The 20,927-nt window shown below is 52.9% G+C and overlaps 2 protein-coding genes across 2 annotated transcripts; one reads left to right on the top strand and one right to left on the bottom strand.

Annotated features, from left to right (window-relative positions):
- MGAT2 (alpha-1,6-mannosyl-glycoprotein 2-beta-N-acetylglucosaminyltransferase) lies at nucleotides 1–1,892 on the top strand. Its single transcript, XM_075425924.1, has one exon. The coding sequence runs from the start codon at nucleotides 44–46 to the stop codon at nucleotides 1,376–1,378; it is 1,335 nt and encodes a 444-aa protein (XP_075282039.1). The 5' UTR covers nucleotides 1–43; the 3' UTR covers nucleotides 1,379–1,892.
- Nucleotides 1,893–3,512: 1,620 nt separating this feature from the next.
- On the bottom strand, nucleotides 3,513–20,730 carry DNAAF2 (dynein axonemal assembly factor 2). Its single transcript, XM_075427287.1, has 3 exons — nucleotides 19,164–20,730; nucleotides 7,244–7,390; nucleotides 3,513–4,460 (listed from the first exon to the last, which is right to left on the bottom strand). Exons 1-3 carry the CDS (start codon nucleotides 20,682–20,684, stop codon nucleotides 3,888–3,890), a joined length of 2,241 nt encoding a protein of 746 aa, XP_075283402.1. The 5' UTR covers nucleotides 20,685–20,730; the 3' UTR covers nucleotides 3,513–3,887.
- Nucleotides 20,731–20,927: the final 197 nt, after the last annotated feature.

The raw sequence follows: 20,927 nt of genomic DNA, 5'->3' as shown, positions 1-20,927 counted from the left end.
GGAGGGCGGCGGGGAGCGGCGGCCGCCGCCGCCGGGAAGGAGGATGCGGCTGCGGATCTACAAGCGCAAGGTGCTGCTGCTGGCGCTGGCGCTGGCGGTCTGCGCGCTGGCGCTGTGGGGGAGCGGAGGCGGCGGGGGAGGCGGCGGGCGGAGGCGGCAGCAGCAGCAGCAGCGGGGCGGTACCGGCAGCACCGGCGAACCGCCGCGGGTCAGCGAGCCTCCGCCGCTCCGCCCCGCCGCCAACTCCTCGGCCGCGTCCCCGGCCCCGCCGCCGCTCCTCCCGGAGAACGGGACGCTGGGTTACCGCTCGCTCGTTTACCGGTTGAACTTCGACCAGCCGGTGCGGAACGCCGGGCGCTTCCCGGTGCGCTCCCCCCCCGACGTGGTGCTGGTGGTGCAGGTCCACGACCGAGCCGAGCACCTGCGGCTGCTGCTGGAGTCGCTGCGGCGGGCGGCTGGGGTGGAGAACGTTCTGCTGGTGTTGAGCCACGACCTGTGGAGCGAGGAGCTGAACCGGCTGGCGGCCGGCGTGGACTTCTGCCCCGTCCTGCAGGTCTTCTTCCCCTTCAGCATCCAGCTCTACCCCCGCGAGTTCCCCGGCCACGACCCGCGCGACTGCCCCCGCGACGTGGGCAAGGCGGCCGCCCTGCGCCTGGGCTGCCTCAACGCCGAGTACCCCGACTCCTTCGGCCACTACCGCGAAGCTCGCTTCTCCCAGACCAAGCACCACTGGTGGTGGAAGCTGCATTTCGTCTGGGAGCGGGTGCGGGCGATGCGGGAGCACGCCGGACCCGTCCTCTTCCTGGAGGAAGACCACTACCTGGCGCCCGATTTCTACCACGTTCTCAAAAAGCTGTGGGCCCTGCGCGAGCGGGAGTGCCCCGAGTGCCAGATCGTCTCGCTGGGCACCTACAGCCCCGTCCGCGGGGGCTTCGCCGGCCGCGCCGACAAGGTGGAGATGAAGACGTGGAAGTCCACCGAGCACAACATGGGCATGGCCTTCAGCAGAGACACCTACCAGAAGCTCATCGAGTGCACGGATGCCTTCTGCACCTACGATGACTACAACTGGGACTGGACTCTGCAGCACTTGACTGTCTCTTGTCTTCCAAAGTTCTGGAAAGTGCTGGTTCCTGAAATCCCCAGGATTTTTCATACGGGGGACTGCGGCATGCACCACAAGAAATCCTGCAGACCCTCCACCCAGAGTGCCAAAATCGACTCTCTCTTGAACAGCAACCAACAGCACCTGTTTCCCGAAACGATGAGCGTCAGCAAAAGGTACTCCATGGCACCCCTTTCCCCTCATGTGAAAAATGGAGGGTGGGGAGACATTAGGGACCACGAACTCTGTAAAAGTTACCGCAGACTTCAGTGAGGATCGTTCTCGCAGCCTTTTTCTTTTCGAGTTGTCCCATACTGTCTTTTACAGGCACACACACGTGTATAAAAAAGAAAAAAAAAGCATTTATGAGTTGGTTTCTGCTTTAAGGTGAATAAACATTCTTGTAAAAGGTGTCCCAAAATAGTAATCTTTCATGTTCGGCAACCACCTTTTGGAAACGGGTTCCTCGCTGCTGCGCTTACTGGGAGGAGGAGGAGGAGAAGGAGGAACCTTGCATTTAATGCATCTTTCCTGGTGCTCGGAGTGCTCTGGCGTGGGGTTTTCCCCCCGTCCGCAGCCCCGTGGTGAGGAGGAAGCGAGCCCTGCCGAGCTCCGGCCGTGGTGGGAGCCGGGCTTCGTGTGCCGGCGCCGGTACCGGCACCTCCCGCTGTCCCACCCGGGGTCACCGCACGCCCGACACCCGCGTCCTGGTTTGGTTGCGATGTGTTGATGAATATATGAAGGAGAAAAAAAAAAATATATATATATATCATTGTTTTTACTACAATGTAGATAAATATACGATTTTTTTAGTTCTGCCGAAATAAAATTCAGTTGTTTTGTAATACCGGAAAAGTTCTTGATTCTCACAAAAAGATGATGTCATCTTGTGTTGCTAGAAAGCAAGACCTTGGGGGGGGGGGGGGGGTGTCCTGTAATCCAGAGGGCTGAACACATGCCATCACCCCTTCTAGCAGCGTGCATTTACCTTCATTAAATTTTTACTGATACTCACTAATTGAGGCAGAGTAGAGTAACGAATGCGTGGCGCGACACCTCGTTTCTTCGGCTCAAAAAAAGTTTGCTTTCAAATTAGTCAGCTGTGCAAAGCGACCAGTAAAAAATACTGCAGTGCGATGGAAGCAGGCAGAACCGGAGCTGGAAGCCGTGGAGAGCGGAGCCGTTCGTTAGCGGAGCCGTTCGTTACCACCGAACGCTTCCTCGCCTGGTTTAGGTCTGGCGGTAGCAGCTTTAATGGCACCGCGCTCCGGGGAGCAGGAGCACGTAGGAAGCTTTTCGTAGAACGAAGAAGTACATTAGAGAATGCTGCACTAAGGTGACAGACATGAACTATTTAGAGGTAGATTTTATACCAAGAGATTCGGAGAGAAAAAAGAAAGCAAGCTTCATGTTTTTTTTCATCAGAGAAAACGGGGTTGATGCTCTTAGGGCTCTGGTTATAGAGGTTGCTGCGAGTGGAAGGGCGCGCAGCAAGGCTTTCCTTCGACCGCAGTTTGTCACCTCTTTTATGGGCGGTGAATACACGGGTTAAACGTTCATGTGCGAGAGCGCCAAGTTTTGTGAAACACTCTTAAATAATATGCAGATGTTTATTCTGACCGCGATAAGACGCTCTTTGTTTTTTTCCCCAGGGGTAATTTAACCGCCGCGGTTTCGCACCAGCTGTGGTACTTGCTGCGTTTTCACAAAGTCCGGGCTGTGCCCCGGCGTGTCGGTACCTCCCGTCACCCAGCGAAGCCCTCGCCCTCCTTCAGCGGGGCCGGGGCTGCGCTGGCAGAGAGGGGAGGGCAGCTGCTTCTGGCAGCGGCGGCTCCCGCTGAACTGACAGAAGTAAAGCTTACGCTGCAAGCGCTCGCGTTTAACGTAGTACTGTAAGAGTAATTCCAGAGCAGCTGTGGAAAAAGTCAGATTTAACTTTCTTCTGAAGCACAGCTGTGTCTCGTACAACTCAAACCAGAAGTTATTTCAGAAGCAGTGAGAAAGGGAACTGAAATTTTGTTATTATTAGATCTGTTCTGTTGGTTATCGCACTGCAGAAAGATCAGCCAGCAAACAGCACGCTGAAACTCCTGGGCAGCTGGTTTTGAGAAGTAAATCTAACCTGGATCAAGTGAGGCCACTTCACCAATTGTCAGTACTTAGTAGCAGACATGCAACAAGAGGACGTTTTCATTGTGCACTTGAATTTCTTCGGTTCCCAGACTGGGGTATGTCTGGATGCTGTGTTCTGAAGTAATGTGCTAGGATGGAATACATGGTATAAATGTTATATCTAGGAGACTAATTAAAACTTCTCCGTGTATTAGAAATTTCATTTGATTGCTAAAAATCAGTGCAAGTCTAATCCTGCAGTTACCAAAAATGAAAGGTTTGGAAAATGATGAATACTGCTCATTTCTAGGTGGACCAAACACAGCCATTCCCGAGGGAGCCGTTAGAAGGAGGATGTATACAAACACCCCCTATCAGGCAGCAAGAGACCGAGAAGGTTATGTAAACAGTAACGATGCATTTTATTCCACAAGCTCAGATTCACCTTCAACCCCACCTTTCTTGGAAGTGAAACTGTTTGAGCCCATACGTGAGATTAGAAGACTCAGACCTGTTAACTTCAAAAATTATTAACAACAAAAGTGTTCTAAGTTGACACGTAAACAAAACGGTTTCAGCAGGAACCTGCGTTCTGCTCTTAGCCCCGAAGTCGTGAACCGGTGTGTGGAAGTCACAGCAAACAACAGAAGGAAATCCTCAAATAATTAAACTAGTCCAATTCGTACAGCAAAGAATTCTGGAAGGCGATCGGGCAGCGCGTTAGGTGATCCCTAATGATCCGCACGCTCCCGTCCTGCGTGTTCACTTCTTGGAGAACCGGGGAGACCGGTCTGCTGTCCGAGCTGCGCGGGTCCCCCCGTGCCGACCCTGCAGGCGCAGCCGCCTCACCCCCTTCCGCTTTCGCCTGCCCCTCCAGCAGAAGGCCTGCTTGCTTTTCAGAGTCTGCGGCCACGGCCGTTTCCCCGACTGCAACAGCACTTTCTAAATCTGGTTCCTTTCTCCTAGATTCACCAGAAATCGCTGAACTCGTGTCAGGAGGTTCACGCTGCAAACAATGGCGTGAACTACAACCCACTTTTCCGATTGTTTCAGCCGTTGCAAAAGATGTGGAAGTTTTGCTGGGTTCTGCAGCACGTTCTCCTTCGACTGTCTCGGCCGCGCTGCAGTTTGTTTCTGCCTTTGCTTGGGGGTAGCCGCCGTCCGTCGTCTCAGTGAGATCCCCTCCTGAGCTGCTAAGTGTTTCTTCATTTCCATCATGTTCAGAACGGACTGCTTCCTGCGGCTGTCGAGAAAACAAATGAATTGTTTTATAGCTGAAACGGACCGGGCACACAAAACCGTTGTAAAGACGGGCCGAGACACTTGTTCCTCCGACATCTACTTCCAGAAAGCCGAGTCAGCGCGGTGCTGAGGTTTTCCTGATCGTGTCCCGCGCGTGGGAACGAGTGGCAGGGAGGTTGTTGGCCGCCCGAGGGTTTCCTCCGCAATAGGAAACGCTGCTGGGCCGCTGCCAAGCGGCCGCAGCCTCCAAGCGCGATTAGCAGCGGGGAAGACTCACCACACCCAGGCCGTTGTTTTCTAGAACTCAGGGGCCACAAAATCAGCCAAGGGATCGAAACTCTCATGGCAAGAAGGGTGTTTTAACCTTGCAATTCGGGAAATTGCCGTCCTGTCCTACGTGGAAGGTGTAACCGGGGAGCGAGCTGTCTTTCTCAGTCGGCCTAAGGGAGTTAATCTGGGAATTGCTGCAGTTTGCCTCGGGAGAGAACAAACTGCGAGACTCGCTGCTGTCTAAATAGCAGCTACCCAATTTCACCAGTCACTGTTGGCTGCTTCAGCAAAAATTTGCTGGTAACTCATACGTCCCTATCGGTGGACAGTCAGGATCAGGCGAGCATCTGTCCAGCAGCAGCTGGATTCATGGATTCAAAGACTGAGTCACTGTCTCATGCACCCGCCCCTCTCTGACCCCAAACCCACTGCTCGCTCCAGCAAGAAACGAGAGAAACACTAGTAAGCCCTTCTCGGCACTGGATGGTGCTCCCATATGAAAGCATGAATGATTTAAGGTACCTCAGTTTCCCTTTCTCCGGTACCAAAACATCCGCATTTGCTCCCCAGCAACCTGAATTTTTGAATTTTTACGTACAATCCACGCTAGCTACAAAAGTTCAGCCTCTCAAAAGTAATGCTGGAGCCACCATCTTAGGGTAAACTCCTCAGTCCTCCAGCTTAGTTCCAGAAGTCGCATGCTTCGTCTGAACTTGCTTTCCAGGAAGCTGTCCACACATTGTCTGCGGTCTCCCCTTTATGGCCACAGAAATACCCTGATTTGCCCTGCGTATTATCTTTCCTTTAGAAATGTTTTAAGTGAATTTCTGATACAGCATCTACCAAGAAATCCCAGTTGATTTGGGGGTTTTATCTCACATTTGCCTCTTTACAAAAGTAATGTTTTGTTTTCTTCATCTGCCCATCTCCTGCTTTGCAAAGGGAGGTCATTTTAACCCCGTGGCAGGCTTCAGAAACAGGCTGCCCTGCACCCTTTATATACACAGGGGGTCGAGGGAGAAGGGCAGCCTGAATGAGGCCTCAAACGCTACAAGCAGTGAATGTGAAACCGGGATTTAAGATGAATAGTCCCATGTTTAATTATCTACACAACAGGAAACTACCAAGTACTCAAACACTTGGACCAAATACAGGTAATGAGACCTGATTCTTCACAGCCAAAATCCTCAGGGTTTTCTCTACCTGTGTGACAAGGCAGAGGGAATGAGGCAGTGGCCGTGCCCGAGCACCCTCTGTCCATCTCCTGGAGCCCCTTCCCACTCCCGCTCCCAGCGGCCAGGTCCTTTGCCTCCCCAGCTCCCTCCGGGTGAGTTCACTCCCGGACCACACACCCGGAACGGCCTCTGTGCAACAGACGGCACGCTCTAACCGTGGGCGCCAGTACACGAACCCAGGCTTTCGGGTGTTTCAAGGACGCGGATTATTCACTTCTTTATTTCCATAGCAGGACGAGGGAGGTTCTCCTTCCCCTCTACACTGCCCTGGTGAGGCCCCATCTGCAGTGCTGTGTCCAGTTCTGGGCTCCCCAGTTCAAGAAAGATGAGGAGCTACTGGAGAGAGTCCAGCGGAGGGCGGCGAGAATGAGGAGGGGACTGGAGCATCTCTCCTACGAGGAGAGGCTGAGGGAGCTGGGCTTGTTCAGCCTGGAGAAGAGAAGGCTGAGAGGGGACCTTAGAAATGCTTATAAATATCTGAAGGGTGGGTGTCAGGAGGATGGGGCCAGACTCTTTTCAGTGGTGCCCAGTGACAGGACAAGGGGCAACGGGCACAAACTGAGGCACAGGAAGCTCCAGCTGAACATGAGGAAGAACTTCTTCCCTCTGAGGGTGACAGAGCCCTGGCCCAGGCTGCCCAGGGAGGCTGTGGAGTCTCCTTCTCTGGAGATATTCAAGACCCCCCTGGACAAGGTCCTGTGCAGCCTGCTGTAGGTGACCCTGCTTCAGCAGGAGGGTTGGACTAGATGACCCACAGAGGTCCCTTCCAACCCCGAACATTCTGTGATTCTGTGATTCTGTGATTTTAAGAACATTGTGGGGGTCTATTCTGATGGTATCTGCCATGATTTGTTTGCAGCACGTTGTCATCAGCTCTGACCTGGGAACGCCTGGGGGCTCTCTGAATGAGGGACACTAGGCAGTTACTTGGTCATTTTTTTCTTTGAATACCAGTGAGAGATTTAGTGTGTGCGTGCCACGCTGTACTCCTGCAAGGAGAAAGCACTGTCTTTAATGATTGTATCTCTACAATCATTAGTTCTCTATCTTCCCAATGAAATATAGGAGGTTTCAATCCCTTGGTCACATTAAATGGCACAAACTTGAACCTATGCATCTAAAAAATGACATCTATACTCACAAATACACCCTACTCCACAGTTTTCCCTGCCATGTCAAGACAAAGCAGGAACGAAGGGGTTTCGGTCAGATTTGATACAATCCTGCTGAAGTACATAAATCAGTCAGAAATATGTATCTATGCCAGAGAGATCCTTACCTTCACCCTGATTTGAATTCTGTCCTCAGTAACATCAAGCACTTCAATTAATGGCTGACTCTCCAGCGTTGATGGGGAGCAAACAGAAGGGCACAGAACAGTGTCTAGAAATCCATCAACATTTTCTTCACTCACAAACAATCTTTCCTAAAAAAAAGAAAGAGCAGGTTATGTTCTTTTCATAGTAGACTTCAGTGGTATAGGAGCAAGAAACTCACTCCAGGCAAAGCCAGGAGGACGCTGATTCACAACACGGCTTCCACAGCACACTCACGTCACGACAGATTCCACGTCAGACATTCAGAAGTAACGAGGTGAAAGGAAGACCAGTGCTCAGCTCATTTCGATTTGAAGTATGGATCTGCATCATACACAAAGATAAACAAATGTTTTCTCTCTTTCGATACGTGACTGATGTATAGATTTAGACTCCCTCCGAGGAATGATTTGCACCAACGTTGTTCCACCATCCTCACCTGTCTTAACATCAGGAAGGCACTAGGCTTTGATGAATTTCTTTCATTGTCGTACTCAAGGAAAATGCAAACACCGCCTTGGACTGTCACTGCAGGATCACGGAGCCCTCAGGCTTCAAGACCAGACCTTCCCAAGCGCAGGCTATGAAACGTGCATGGCTGTATCCGTTTCACATCCATCCACGGAGCCCTCTCGCATCTCCGTTCAGGCAGGCGTAAACACCAGTTGGAAGAAACGGAGAAGCATCCCCAGTCAAAGACGACACTCTGGGACATGTTTTGAGGCTGCTAAGACGCAGTCCACAAACCATGTGAAACGCGTTGCTACAGGTTTAAAGATTTAAATCAGTTACAGGTAATTAAAGGTCCTAAAATATGTCCTGGAGGGGCGGTTTCATAAGAGCTGCAAAGCCTTCCCTGTCCTCATATTCTTCTAAATCATCTGCTGCAGGCCACAGGCAAGGACAGACCTTGGCACAATAAAAATGGTCTGACCTAGACGGTTATTCTTATGTTCTGTGAATTACCTTTCCTGTTTAACAACTGCTTAATTAAAATTGCAAAATAATTGGAAATAGCAGGGAAAAGTTGCAACCTTCTACCTGACGTCAATACTTTTAAATTTCTCAGTCCAGCTCTACCCTCTTGTCAACCCAATGCCAGTTCAATTCAATCATCCCTGACATCTTGCAGACTGCGAAGCAAAAAGGCAGTTCTGCACATTTTCGGCCCCCTGTGGATGTAGCCTTATGCACAGCCAGATGCCACACTGTGTCTAAGGTACGAAATTTAACTGTCAGCTTGAAAACAGGTCCTGCATGGGGAAAATAAAACAGCATCCTATTTTTTAACTACTTAAATTAGAAATCACAATATGGAAAGTCATAACATACCTATTGCTTGTTCTCAAAATCAGAAGATTTAATTCATTTTCTATCCAGAAAGATTACAGGCAAGGCAAGCATCCAACATCGGATGCTGAGACAGTTTGTGGAAAGATTAAACTGCAGCAGGGTTGCCCTCACAGAAACCCCTCCAGGAACACACACCCTTCTCCATTTTTGCATGCAAAGCCTAAAGGACATATTCCCTCGTGTTGCTTCCTTGCTTGCCTGCCACAGAGGGGCCCTGCCAGTGCTTCAGGCTTGTCGGAATATTCTGCGGAGTGCGAGAGAAGGTGTCAGAGTAAAGAAACAAGGCAGGGAGCACAGAGGCAAAAGCTTTGCCCGTGGCCAGAGAGGGTGCTTTGCCCACGCATCACGGACAGAACAGCTCGACTTCCCTTCCGCGGGGTTTTCGGCGCGCTGCCGAGCGCGACGGCGGTTCAGCCCGCCCTGGTGCCTTTGCTTCGAAGGGAAGCGCAGCAAAGCACCCTCTGCCCCAGCACGACGACTCTCCTCACCCGGCGGAGAAACTTCAGTCACCTGCCAGCAATTCACCTTTAGCTGACACCTCCGTGCGCACCCCACGTAAGAGCAAGAACGTTTTCCTAAAAGCTGGAGACTCGCAATTTCAGTGAGGATAAAAAACAAAAACAAACAAACAAACAAACAAAAAAAAGAGACCAGTGTTTGTTACCATTTTTCCTCCAAAATAACTGCTATGAGATCTCCACATCTCAACACCCCTTCAGGAAAAGGACCACCGTGGGTTTTGGGTCTCAGCAATCTTGCTTCGATTCTCTTGCTTTCTCCTGGACTGCTACGACTGTGAGCAAGTCTCTTTGCCTCCACTTTTCCTACGTAAAATGGGGAAAACAATTTTTTCCCCTCTGAACCTGCATTAATTTTATCTAGTGAGTGCATAAGCCTTCTGCGAAAGGACTCTCTCACTGTGCATTTGTGCTCTTAAAGTTGGTGCCTGACCTTGCTCATCTCCATAAGCAGCGTAACAATAAAAATAAATCACAGGTAGAGGAATCAGGAGAGGAGACGCTTGAAAAGCCAACAGGTAAGGAAAAGTTTTCTGTCAGGTCTATATATTGCAAATGGCATCCTTAGATCGCGTTGCCTGCAGGGACTTTCACCACAGGGTCACTTGCAGACGCTGCAGAGCCGTGGCCTCCAAAGTCTGCGCCGTGGGGAGACAGCGGCAAAGGGAGCTCTGCCACGGGGCTCAGCGCCTGGCATCCTGCGACACGCAGGGACGGCTTCACGGAAACATTTATGAAATAGCAGGAGAGAGTTTACACACACGAAAGCAGAGACAGAGAAAACCAGGAGGACCCTGGGATGAGGGGACTGGAGCATCTCTCCTACGAGGAGAGGCTGAGGGAGCTGAGCTTGTTCAGCCTGGAGAAGAGAAGGTTGAGAGGGGACCTTAGAAATGCTTATAAATATCTGCAGGGTGGGTGTCAGGAGGACGGGGCCAGACTCTTTCCAGTGGTGCCCAGCGACAGGACAAGGGGCAATGGGCACAAACTGAAGCAGAGGAAGCTCCAGCTGAAGATGAGGAAGAACTTCTTCCCTCTGAGGGTGACGGAGCCCTGGCCCAGGCTGCCCAGGGAGGCTGTGGAGTCTCCTTCTCTGGAGATATTCCAGCCCCGCCTGGACAAGGTCCTGTGCAGCCTGCTCTGGGTGACCCTGCTTGGGCAGGGGGTTGGGCTGGGTGACCCACAGAGGGCCCTGCCAACCCCTGCCACGCTGGGATTCTGTGACCCTCCGGAGCAAACGTGAGGTTGAGAGCTCCGTATGGAAACAGCCTCCCCCGGTCCAGGGTGCGAGAGCCGGCGCTGTCTGTGAACCACGGCTACGAGAAGAGCGCGACAGCCGTCCGTCCTCAGCGCAGACATGACTCTGCACTTTGGCAACAAACCCAATAAATTTTTCCAAAGGTTTTTTTTCTCCCCTGTTAAAAGCAAAATAATTTATTTTCTTCACAGAATATACTGTTAAAAAAAAAAACGGAATGGATGGTCTACAGATCAGTACTTTACAGGAGAATAAAAAGTAACTGCTCCTGATGATGTTCCTATTATTTTGACTAATTACTATAAACCGATGCAACCAGGTTTCATACCAGCTCGACACCACATTCCCAGAGCACTACACTTACATTTCAAGTAAGTATTTAAAATTTTATCACAGCACTACCCAGTGGCCTGCCATAAATCACGGCACCTTGTGCTGTAGGCAGAAGCAGTGCTGTTTGTTATCAATATAATGATTATCATTAGCCTGCTCAGACAGCCAGCAACCGTAATTCAGACTTTGCATTCACGGCGAGCATACGCTGAGGCACTTCTATTACTGCAGATGTTATCAAAGCACAGACCTTGAAAAAAAATGATTCAGGAATTTAATATTTTAAAGCTTGTTTGCTCTGGCTTGGAAGAGCAGCAAAGGACGACCATCTGCAGATGTAAAAATAATTCCTCAGTTTAAATAGTTTATTTTCTGATATTTATGATACTCTCTTAGCAACTTAGAACTAAATTTGTTTTTCCCTGCACACGCTGTCATCTGCTGTTTGGTACACATTCATTTTTCCCTGTGACTAAACTGAGATCAAATTAACATAAACCTTAGCAGCAATGACTTTGGTTTCTAGGACACTTCATCATTCGAAACCGTCCTCGGATCGCACAGCGCTGACAGCGGCGTCGGCTGCAGCAGCGGCAGGCACAGCGCAAAGCCAGTCCCCCCACGGCTGCCCTCCACGCTTGTTCTGCATTACTTTACCCAAACTCGTAGCCAGCCACTATCCAGAGTTACCCAACACGCAGGCTGCAGCAGTTTTAAAAACGGGACAGGTTTCAGGCTTCAATGATTTGCGTGTCTTCCGTCATGGGAAGCTGATGCCAATATGAAACGGGATTTTGATCCAGGGATCTCCTGGCCTCTCGGTTTCTATGGTCCCACTGCAAACCAGCTCAGTGTGAGAATCTGAAGCTGAGACTTTTGGAGAATGAAAGTACCTGTACTGGGGGTGAACACTTTTATAAGGTATTCGTGACTGCAGAGATTAAGCAGCTCGAAAGGAGCCTTCATGAGCTTAATCAGTAAGTTAATAATGTTTCCTGACATTACCGTTTTGTCTAAGTACGTTATTCCCATAATGCATCTACCAATTACACGCTATTCAGAAATTAGTTTGTTTCATAGCAGAAGCAAACTAATTACGTTTCTTAATGTAGTTTGCGAAAGAGATTACTTTGAAAAAAATCAAACAATAAGATGTTCTTTTCTCCTTTTCCGTCCTCCTCTGACCTCCCAAAAAACTTGCCAGGAGTCCTGAAACGCCGAGCACAGAATTAACCGAACCAAAAATAAACTGTCGTAGGATTAAGCACAACAGTCCTATTTTCTAGCATCATCTTCTAAGAAGCGACCCCTAACTATTCCATCAACTCTTTAAAGCAGCTTGGAAATTGAAAATTATAACCTTGACTTTCAAATAAAGCATGTAACAGAACTCCCAATAGCTTGGAAATACGGGCAAAACCCAGGCGGAGCAGCACAGCCAGCCGGACCGCCCCTCTGCTCGGAGCTGTGAGCGTACCGCAGCCTCCGTTCGCCTCTCCGCGACAGATTTCTCCCCGAAAGGTGGCACAGGCTTAAAACATCAACCTCTCTTACACTTCCCAACACAGCTCTCTAGGTTTCATGCTTGGTTGACTCTCAAACCAAGAAATGCATTTATCCACAAGAGCCCTAATCCTGAGCTCGCCGAGCCCGAGGACAGCTCCGGCACGGCCCCGGGCAGCGTGCCCACGGGAGCACTTCTCGCCCACGGGCTTTTCCACACGCTCTCGGTGCCAGGAGCGTCGTAGCTCTGCCACCCACAGATGATTTCTTTTCCAGGGAATACAGGCCCCTCTGGGCAGCCCCACAGAATCACAGAATAGTAGGGGTTGGAAGGGACCTCTGTGGGTCACCCAGTCCCACCCCCTGCCCAAGCAGGGTCACCCACAGCAGGCTGCACAGGACCTTGTCCAGGCGGGTCTGGAATATCTCCAGAGAAGGAGACTCCACAGCCTCCCTGGGCAGCCTGGGCCAGGGCTCCGTCACCCTCAGAGGGAAGAAGTTCTTCCTCATGTTCAGACGGAACTTCCTGTGCCTCAGTTTGTGCCCATTGCCCCTTGTCCTGTCATGGGCACCACTGAAAAGAGCTTGGCCCCATCCTCCTGACACCCACCCTGCAGATATTTGTAGGCATTTATAAGGTCCCCTCTCAGCCTTCTCTTCTCCAGGCTGAACAAGCCCAGCTCCCTCAATCTCTCCTCGTAGGGGAGATGTTCCAGTCCCCTCATCATCCTCGTAGCCCTCCACTGGACTCTCTCCAGTAGCTCCTCATCTTTCTTGAACTGGGGAGCCCAGAACTGGACACAGTACTCCAGATGAGGCCTCACCAGGGCAGAGCAGAGGGGAAGGAGAACCTCCCTCGCCCTGCTGGCCACACTCTTCTTGATGCACCCCAGGATCCCATTGGCTTTCTTGGCAGCCAGGGCACGCTGCTGGCTCATGGTCACCCTGTCGTCCACCAGGACACCCAGGTCCCTCTCCGCAGAGCTGCTCTCCAGCAGGTCCACCCCAAGCCTGTACTGGTGCCCCACGCCTGGCACATGTCCGGCATGGCTGGGGAGCGCGGGATCTGCCTGGGCACAACAGATCCGACAACGCGTACAAGATAAATACCGCATTCAGTGAGACAACCACGGATTAATTACAGAGACTGACAGTCCCTCTGTTGTAAAGACAACTAAAAATAATATTGTTCACATGCTTTTTTTTGTCTAAACAGGTCACAGCGGGTGTTCGTCTCAGAGGAGCTGCCCCACAGAACACCTGTTGCCAAAGCAGAAGACTGAAGTCCAAGGGCTGGAAAACAACACGTTTGGCAGCAAGCAGAGGTCACAGGGCTTCGGCGTTCTTTACCGGCAGCTTTCCGAAGGAAAAAGCAACCACAGCTTCCAAAGGATCGCCTTCACAAGGCGCCTGTGGCTGTGCCAAGCAGAAAAATCCCACTACTCCTTTTATGCTCAGCAGCACACCCGTCTAAAACATTCTCCGTGAAGGCATCAACATTCACATGGAAGTTAAACAAAGCTTTCGTATTGCTGTGCAACTCCCAGAAAGGAGAGTTAACACACCTAGGTTAAGTAATCCTCACAAACAGCCTAACTCATGCTGAGTTCAAACCATAAACTATTCAGGAACATTTAGTATAATATTTTTCATACTGTAAATGTTAAAAAAAACATAACCTCAATCCATTGCAAAGCAGAGGAAACACTACTCCCTGCTGTTCTCTGGAGCCCCGTGGGGGTTCACCTGAGTTAAATCTTGGGATTCTCCAGGAGAGAACGTGGGCTTTGATTAGAGAAGGGACGGGCTGGCTGCAGCGATCCCCTCCCCAGCGAGGGGGACCCCAGGAGGGTGAGGACACGTCCTCTGAACAAAGCCATTTCGGTTGGGCAGGAAGGGTGGGGATCAGCATGAAAGGGAATTCTAACTTTAACCAATCTTTTTCTAATCCCATGAAAATGAGCACACATGACCCAAAAACTGCAGGCAGAATTAATTATCTACCAAACGTGCTGCACATGCTGGTATGACTGAGCCTCCAAGTCTCAGCAGTTCCGATACACCCACCAGAAAACTGGTTTTTATTTCTGCTAAGAACTGAGCATTTAACCCCAGGAGCCCAAACATTAAAAGCCGGCGCTTCGCGAAGGCATGATTTCAGTAATTGCCCAACTCCAGCTCCGCCGCAAACCAGGACATTCTGGGACATGCCGTTCTCAGAAACCTGGCCTGGCAGGCTTACAAATTTTATTAATGGTTATTTAACTCCCAACCATTCTTTTTTTCAGTATTTACTCCCCAGGCTCTGTTGTCTTCAAATGAAGGGGAACTCTCTGATGCAGGAGTTTCCCAGGCGTGAGCTCCTAGGATTTCAACAAGGGATGTAGAAGGTGTTAGTGGATGAACTGGGATGAAGAGCAACGGTGGGAGCACAGCCCACAGCTGGTCCTTTGAGGCAAAGAGCAGACAGTGATGGCAACTTCCCCAGGTCACGGGGAAGCTTTTCTGCAAAAAAGCAGATGGGGCCTCACCAGGGCAGAGTAGAGGGGAAGGAGAACCTCCCTCGTCCTGCTGGCCACACTCTTCTTGATGCACCCCAGGATTCCATTGGCTTTCTTGGCAGCCAGGGCACACTGCTGGCTCATGGTCACCCTGTCATCCCCCAGCACTCCCAGTCCCTCTCCACAGAGCTGCTCTCCAGCAGCTCAGCCCCAGCCTGTACTGGTGCCTGGGGTTGTTCCTCCCCAGGTGCAGGACCCTGCACTTGCCCTTGTTGAACCTCATCAGGTTCCTCTCTGCCCAACTCTCCAGCCTGTCCAGGTCTCGCTGGATGGCAGCACAGCCTGCCGGTGTATCCACCACTCCTCCCAGTTTTGTGTCATCAGCAAACTTGCTGAGGGTGCACTCTGACTCTTCATCCAGGTCATTGATGAAGAAGTTAAACAAGATTGGGCCCAGTACTGACCCCTGAGGCACACCACTAGTTACCGGCCTCCAACCAGACTCAGCGCCGCTGATCACAACCCCCTGAGCTCTGCCATTCAGCCAGATCTCAATCCACCTCACTGACCACTCATCCAGCCCACACTTCCTGAGCTTCAAGAGAAGGAATGGCTGCAACCACTGATAAAAAGTTAGGGCTCAGAGACAGCAGAGAGTGGCCTACCTATTCTATGGGAACACAGTAAAACCAAAGCAACATCAAGAGCTATCAAATGAAGGAATACTTGCAATGACACAGTTAAAGTCCGGGGAGAACCACTGCACTGTAAAGATTTGCTGAAAATAAGCACTTACTGGGGTGGGAATTCAGACTGCTCAGCATCTGTGGAAACCGAGGTTAAATAGATAAGTCTTTCAGCACAGGGATTCAAACGTACCTGACTTTACAAAGGGAAAACCGGTCCTTGAAATTCTGTTTCAAGAACGGTGTCCTAAGGACAAGCTCAACTCTTTCTTCAATGACCTCTGTATCGGACCAATTGCCAAGAAGAAAAGAGGCCAGGGTGATCACAGGAACACCGCAAGCACGCGAAGCGGGGCTGTGCAATTACCGGCACCGGTATCGTACGAGCCCATCTCGGCAGAGGCGCACGGGCAGTCAAAACCAAGCGACAGGCGCCGCACTACACCGTGGTCCAGGGACGAGGCTGCCGACGAGGTGCGTTCCGCTCCCGTGGCGAACAATTATCGTAACACATTTGGGAGGTGTGGTAGATACACCGGCAGGCTGTGCTGCCATTCAGCGTGACCTGGATAGGCTGGAAAGCTGGGCAGAGAGGAACCTGATGAGGTTCAACAAGGGCAAGTGCAGGGTCCTGCACCTGGGGAGGAACAACCCCAGGCACCAGTACAGGCTTGGGGTGGACCTGCTGGAGAGCAGCTCTGCAGAGAGGGACCTGGGTGTCCTGGTGGACGACAGGGTGACCATGAGCCAGCAGTGTGCTCTGGCTGCCAAGAAAGCCAATGGGATCCTGGGGTGCATCAAGAAGAGTGTGGCCAGCAGGACGAGGGAGGTTCTCCTTCCCCTCTACACTGCCCTGGTGAGGCCTCATCTAGAGTACTGTGTCCAGTTCTGGGCTCCCCAGTTCAAGAAGGATGAAGAGCTACTGGAGAGAGTCCAGTGGAGGGCTACAAGGATGGTGAGGGGACTGGAGCATCTCCACTACGAGGAGAGGTTGAGGGAACTGGGCTTGTTCAGCCTGAAGAAGAGAAGGCTGCGAGGGGACCTTATAAATGCCTACAAATATCTGAAGGGTGGGTGTCAGGAGGATGGGGCCAAGCTCTTTTCAGTGGTGCCCAGTGACAGGACAAGGGGCAATGGGCACAAACTGAGGCACAGGAAGTTCCGTCTGAACATGAGGAGGAACTTCTTCCCTCTGAGGGTGACGGAGCACTGGAACAGGCTGCCCAGGGAGGTTGTGGAGTCTCCTTCTCTGGAGATATTCAAGGCCCGCCTGGACAAGATCCTGTGCAGCCTACTGTAGGTGACCCTGCTTCGGCAGGGGGGTTGGACTAGATGACCCACAGAGGTCCCTTCCAACCCCTACTATTCTGTGATTCTGTGATTCTGTGATTTTCCTGGCTGCGTGGTAAGTTAACGGGAGATAATTACACAGGCAGCGTAACGAGGTACTGCAACAGCCGCTGCGGCACGAGCCATCGCCGAGTTGGGCAGACTTCTCAAGTAACTAAGCCGGCGAGGAGTCCGTTCCCTGAAACACCACAGAAGCCCTTGGTCTCCAGGAAGAAGCAACTTCCCAGAAGACAGACAAATGGAAGAAATCAACATCAGGAGAAAAGAAGCTGCCACGAGCAAATAGTTAGTGGATAGAAGACAGCGTGTAATAGTAGCTCTAATTAAATATTTGTTTTTCTCACTTCACGCTGAGTGAATGCAGCTATCGGCGCTGGCACAGCCACTTTTGGGAAACAGCACAGTTAAAAAAAAAACAAATTCTGCAGCACAAATTACTTCAGACTATTTCAGCCGCTTCGATCTGCAGGCCCGGTATCCAAAAGGACCCCAGAAGAAAGCAATCTTTTCTAGCCTGCTACACGGATGAACGGCTGGGAGGCCTACGACTAATGCCAAATCTCCCACTACTACTCCACCCAAAACATCTAGCAATACCTAATAAATTCACCACATTCAAAGAGTTTTTAACTCACAAAAATGTAATATTGACCAAAATCCCATTACTACACGCCCTTTTAACAACTTTCAATCAAAAGATGCTCCCCCAATCATAATAACGAATGCACATACCAAACACTTTCAGTCACCAGACTGAGATCGAAGCACGCAGAAATGTCCATCAATCACAGCACTAAAGAGATACCGCCGCCAAATTTCCTGCTCCCAAACTGAATTTTCAGCTGTATCCCCACAGAGAGCTGTTGTTTTCCCTTAAAACCTGCATTTAGGCCTCCACGCCTTAAAACAACAAGCAAGAGCACACATCACGGCGCGTGGTGAAAGAGATGGATATTCAGACTACCTGAAAAAGCAGATAAAATGCCTGTAGGTCCTACCCCACACAGAAAACAGGCAGTAGTTTGCACGGTGGCTTGTTCGACATCAGATCAACACCCAGGACTTGATCACACCAACCCACAGCAGTGCCGAATGTTTTGTGGCCCCACTTGCACAGACTCGCAGGCTCCTGCTCCAGTAAAAGCGCAGGAAATGCACTGCAAACAGCTCAGCGCAGGGGGTTCTCGATAAACTCATCATCTTCCATACTCACCCAAAATGATCAGCTCCTCCTTCAGAGGAGCCACTATCGCAGAAAAGGTAGGCAGCCTGCTAAATGGGAAATAAAACACCAAGATCCCGTTCCACATATACTAATTGGATAAATATGTCTTTCAAGAGCATGCAGTATTTTCTAATTGTAGGGACGGAGCGATTAAGACGCTCCAAGCTACCATCCCAGTGGATATACTTTAAGCCTGCCAGTTTTCTGGACTTGCACTCCCACGGTATGCGAGCCAAACTGCAAAGGATTTTATTGTTTTAAAGTAAAGACAAACTCCAAATCACATGGCTGAAAGGTGACACGAGAATTGTGCAGCCTTACTCCCTGCTGATGCTAAGTTGTTTGAAACTCTGAACTTAGAGTACCATCGATCTCCACAAAACCTGTGCTTCTTGACAGCAAGCGTGCCGCAGGGCGAGCATCCCTTTGCGGGGACGCTGCCAGCTCTCAGCAGGCGTGCCAACCGCCTCCCGCCACAGGCAGCATCACTGCCTAACGACCCCAAAAATAATCAAACATCACAACTAGAATCCTCTTCCAACTGGTAAGAAGAGAGGATGAAGAAGCAGCCCAGCAAAATGGCCATCAGCAGCAGTTCACAGTTTGCTGTACTGCTCTGCTTGAACTAATGGGTGTCCCTGTGACTGTCAGCGGGAGTTCTGTCCTGAAATACAGACACGGGTACCCGCCACTGACACGCCTGCATCTCATGACACTGCATGCATGTGTGTGTACATCTGCTGTATCATAAACATCTCCTTTCATCATCTAAATAGGCAGCACGAGCAGTTTATGCAGCCTTAAAGGCTAACACTAAGGACACAGGATAGGCTCCACTTTCCCTCCTCACCAGAATTTCCCTTAGGAAAGAACCAGCATGGGAGGCAGAGGTCATTTCAGTTCCAAGGACAGAGATGTCAGCTCCGTGACGTGACCGTCGTACCGCTCAGACAAGACTAGCACTAATTAGGCCGTTCCACTTACATCCGCCAACAGCTCTCTGCGGGAAGCAGTTCCCATCACTACCAGCTTCCGACCTCAGCCCGACAACCGAACGCCTCCCTGAGACGTCGTTCATCCAAACGGCAGAAAGCCACACGCCACGGCGCTCCAGGGAGCATCGACACGCCAAACCCCGCCATCTGGCAGCCATTACCTGCAGAGCGGAGGCGTCGAGGCCGAAGCAGAACTTCTCCCAGGGCCCTGTGCTGCCAGGGGCCTTGGCGAGCCCGATGGCGGCGTTGTGGGCGGACACGCTAACGCTGGTCTCGGGGGATGCCAGCCTGTTTGCAGGAGGGAACTGTAAGAAGAGGGCGTAGGCGCCGGCGTCGCTGGAGAAGCGGAGGCCATAGTGGTTGGTGCCCAGGTCCCCGTTGAGGCTCCGGGGCTGGATGCCGGGCACATGCAGGAGCAGGGTGAGGGAGGCCTCATCCTGCCGGCACTGGAACGGAGGGCACACGGCGGCCTCGGGGCTGCCGGGAAGAGCCATCTCCGCCGGGGATGGGGTTTCGGGAGGGCACAGTGAGGCCTCCTCGCCAGGCGAGGCCTGCTCAGGGCTGGGAGCTGCGGCCGAGCGGGGCGGGGGCTCCTCGGCGGGCTCCCCGCCGCCCCCCGCCTCAGCCTCCGCACCGGGCTCGGCCTCCTCCGGCCGCTCCCCGGCCGGGCCCGGCCGGGGCACCACGGGCAGCGTGACCTGCAGCCGCCGCTGGGCCTTGCTGAAGGCGGCCCGCCCGCCGCTCTCGTCCACGTCGTAGGGGAGGCGGAGGCGCAGGCGGTAGGCGGGCCGCCGCGAGTCGAGCCGCAGCTCCCGGCCGCGGATCTCCAGCGCGGCCTGGGCGGCGGAACGAAGCAGCGGCAGCTCCACCGTCACCACCAGCTCCCGCGGCACCGGGCTGGGGGCCGAGTCGCGGCAGCACCGGTAGTCCTGCAGGTCCACGTAGGAGCGGTGCCGGAGGCTCCAGCGCGGCGTGGTGGGACCGGCGGGGGGGGCCGGCGGCGGAGCAGCCGGCGGAGGCGGCGGGGCGGCGGGCGGGAAGGGGAAGGGCGGCAGCTGGTCGTCGGCGGGCGGCTGCGGGGGGGCCCCCCCGGGCAGCGGGGTGCGGATGACGGGAGCCTGCGGGACCCCCTTGTACTTGGCGTGGCGGAGGACGGCGGCGTTGGCGCGGTCGAGCTGCACGGCGAAGTGCCGTTCCACGGCCTCCAGCGCCGTCTCGCTGAGCAGGCGGCGGAAGCGAGGGCTGCGGGAGGCCAGGCGGAGGGCCGCTGGGTGGAAAACCACGTCGTAGATCAGGAAGCGGCGGCCGCCGCGGCCCAGCTCCTCCCGTCCCGGCGCCAGGCTGTAGGGCAGGGCCCAGCGCTGGCCACCGGGCTCCGGGCGGGCCTGAGGAGCTCCGACGTGGGGGTTGCTGCAGACGTTGAGGTAGCAGCGGCGGGAGCCGGCCTGGCTGGTCCGCAACACGTAGCCCGCAGCGGGGTGGACGAAGCGCACATCCACGCCGCGTTCCCTCTCCAGGGCCGCCACCTCCTCCTCGTAAAGCCGCCGCTGCTCCGGGTCGTTCAGCTCCGCCGCGTATTCGGCGAACAGCGCTCGGAACCGCTCGTCGCGGAAGGCACGTTGGAGCCGTTCCGCCTCCTCGGCGCTGAGCTCCAGCTCCTCTAGCCGCCCCGCACCCGCCATGGCCCCGGCCCGGCCGCTCCGGTTGCTGTGGAGACGCCAAACAAGATGGCGCCTGGGGGTCCGTTGCTATGGTGACACTAAACAAGATGGCGCCCGGGGGCCCGTTGCTATGGTGACACTAAACAAGATGGCGGCGGCGGACCCCTCCGGGCGGTTGCTATGGAGACGGCAAACAAGATGGCGGGCCCTGCCCCCGCGCTCTCCCTCAGAGGCCGATTCCTCTCCAGCTCCCAGCCCGCCGTC

This window comes from Opisthocomus hoazin, chromosome 7 (genome assembly GCF_030867145.1).
Source record: "Opisthocomus hoazin isolate bOpiHoa1 chromosome 7, bOpiHoa1.hap1, whole genome shotgun sequence".
NCBI classification, from domain to species: Eukaryota; Metazoa; Chordata; class Aves; order Opisthocomiformes; family Opisthocomidae; genus Opisthocomus; species Opisthocomus hoazin.
This window is presented reverse-complemented; position numbering and strand designations above follow the sequence as displayed.

Excerpts from the sequence above, each read along its gene's own strand:
- MGAT2 (XM_075425924.1), top strand. The coding sequence starts at position 44 with ATGCGGCTGCGGATCTACAAGCGCAAGGTGCTGCTGCTGGCGCTGGCG.
- DNAAF2 (XM_075427287.1), bottom strand. The coding sequence starts at position 20,684 with ATGGCGGGTGCGGGGCGGCTAGAGGAGCTGGAGCTCAGCGCCGAGGAG. Across the intron at positions 7,391-19,163 it reads TCGACGCCTCCGCTCTGCAG|GAAAGATTGTTTGTGAGTGA; the intron begins GTAATGGCTGCC and ends TCTTTTTTTTAG. Across the intron at positions 4,461-7,243 it reads GAATTCAAATCAGGGTGAAG|CCGCAGGAAGCAGTCCGTTC; the intron begins GTAAGGATCTCT and ends TTTTCTCGACAG.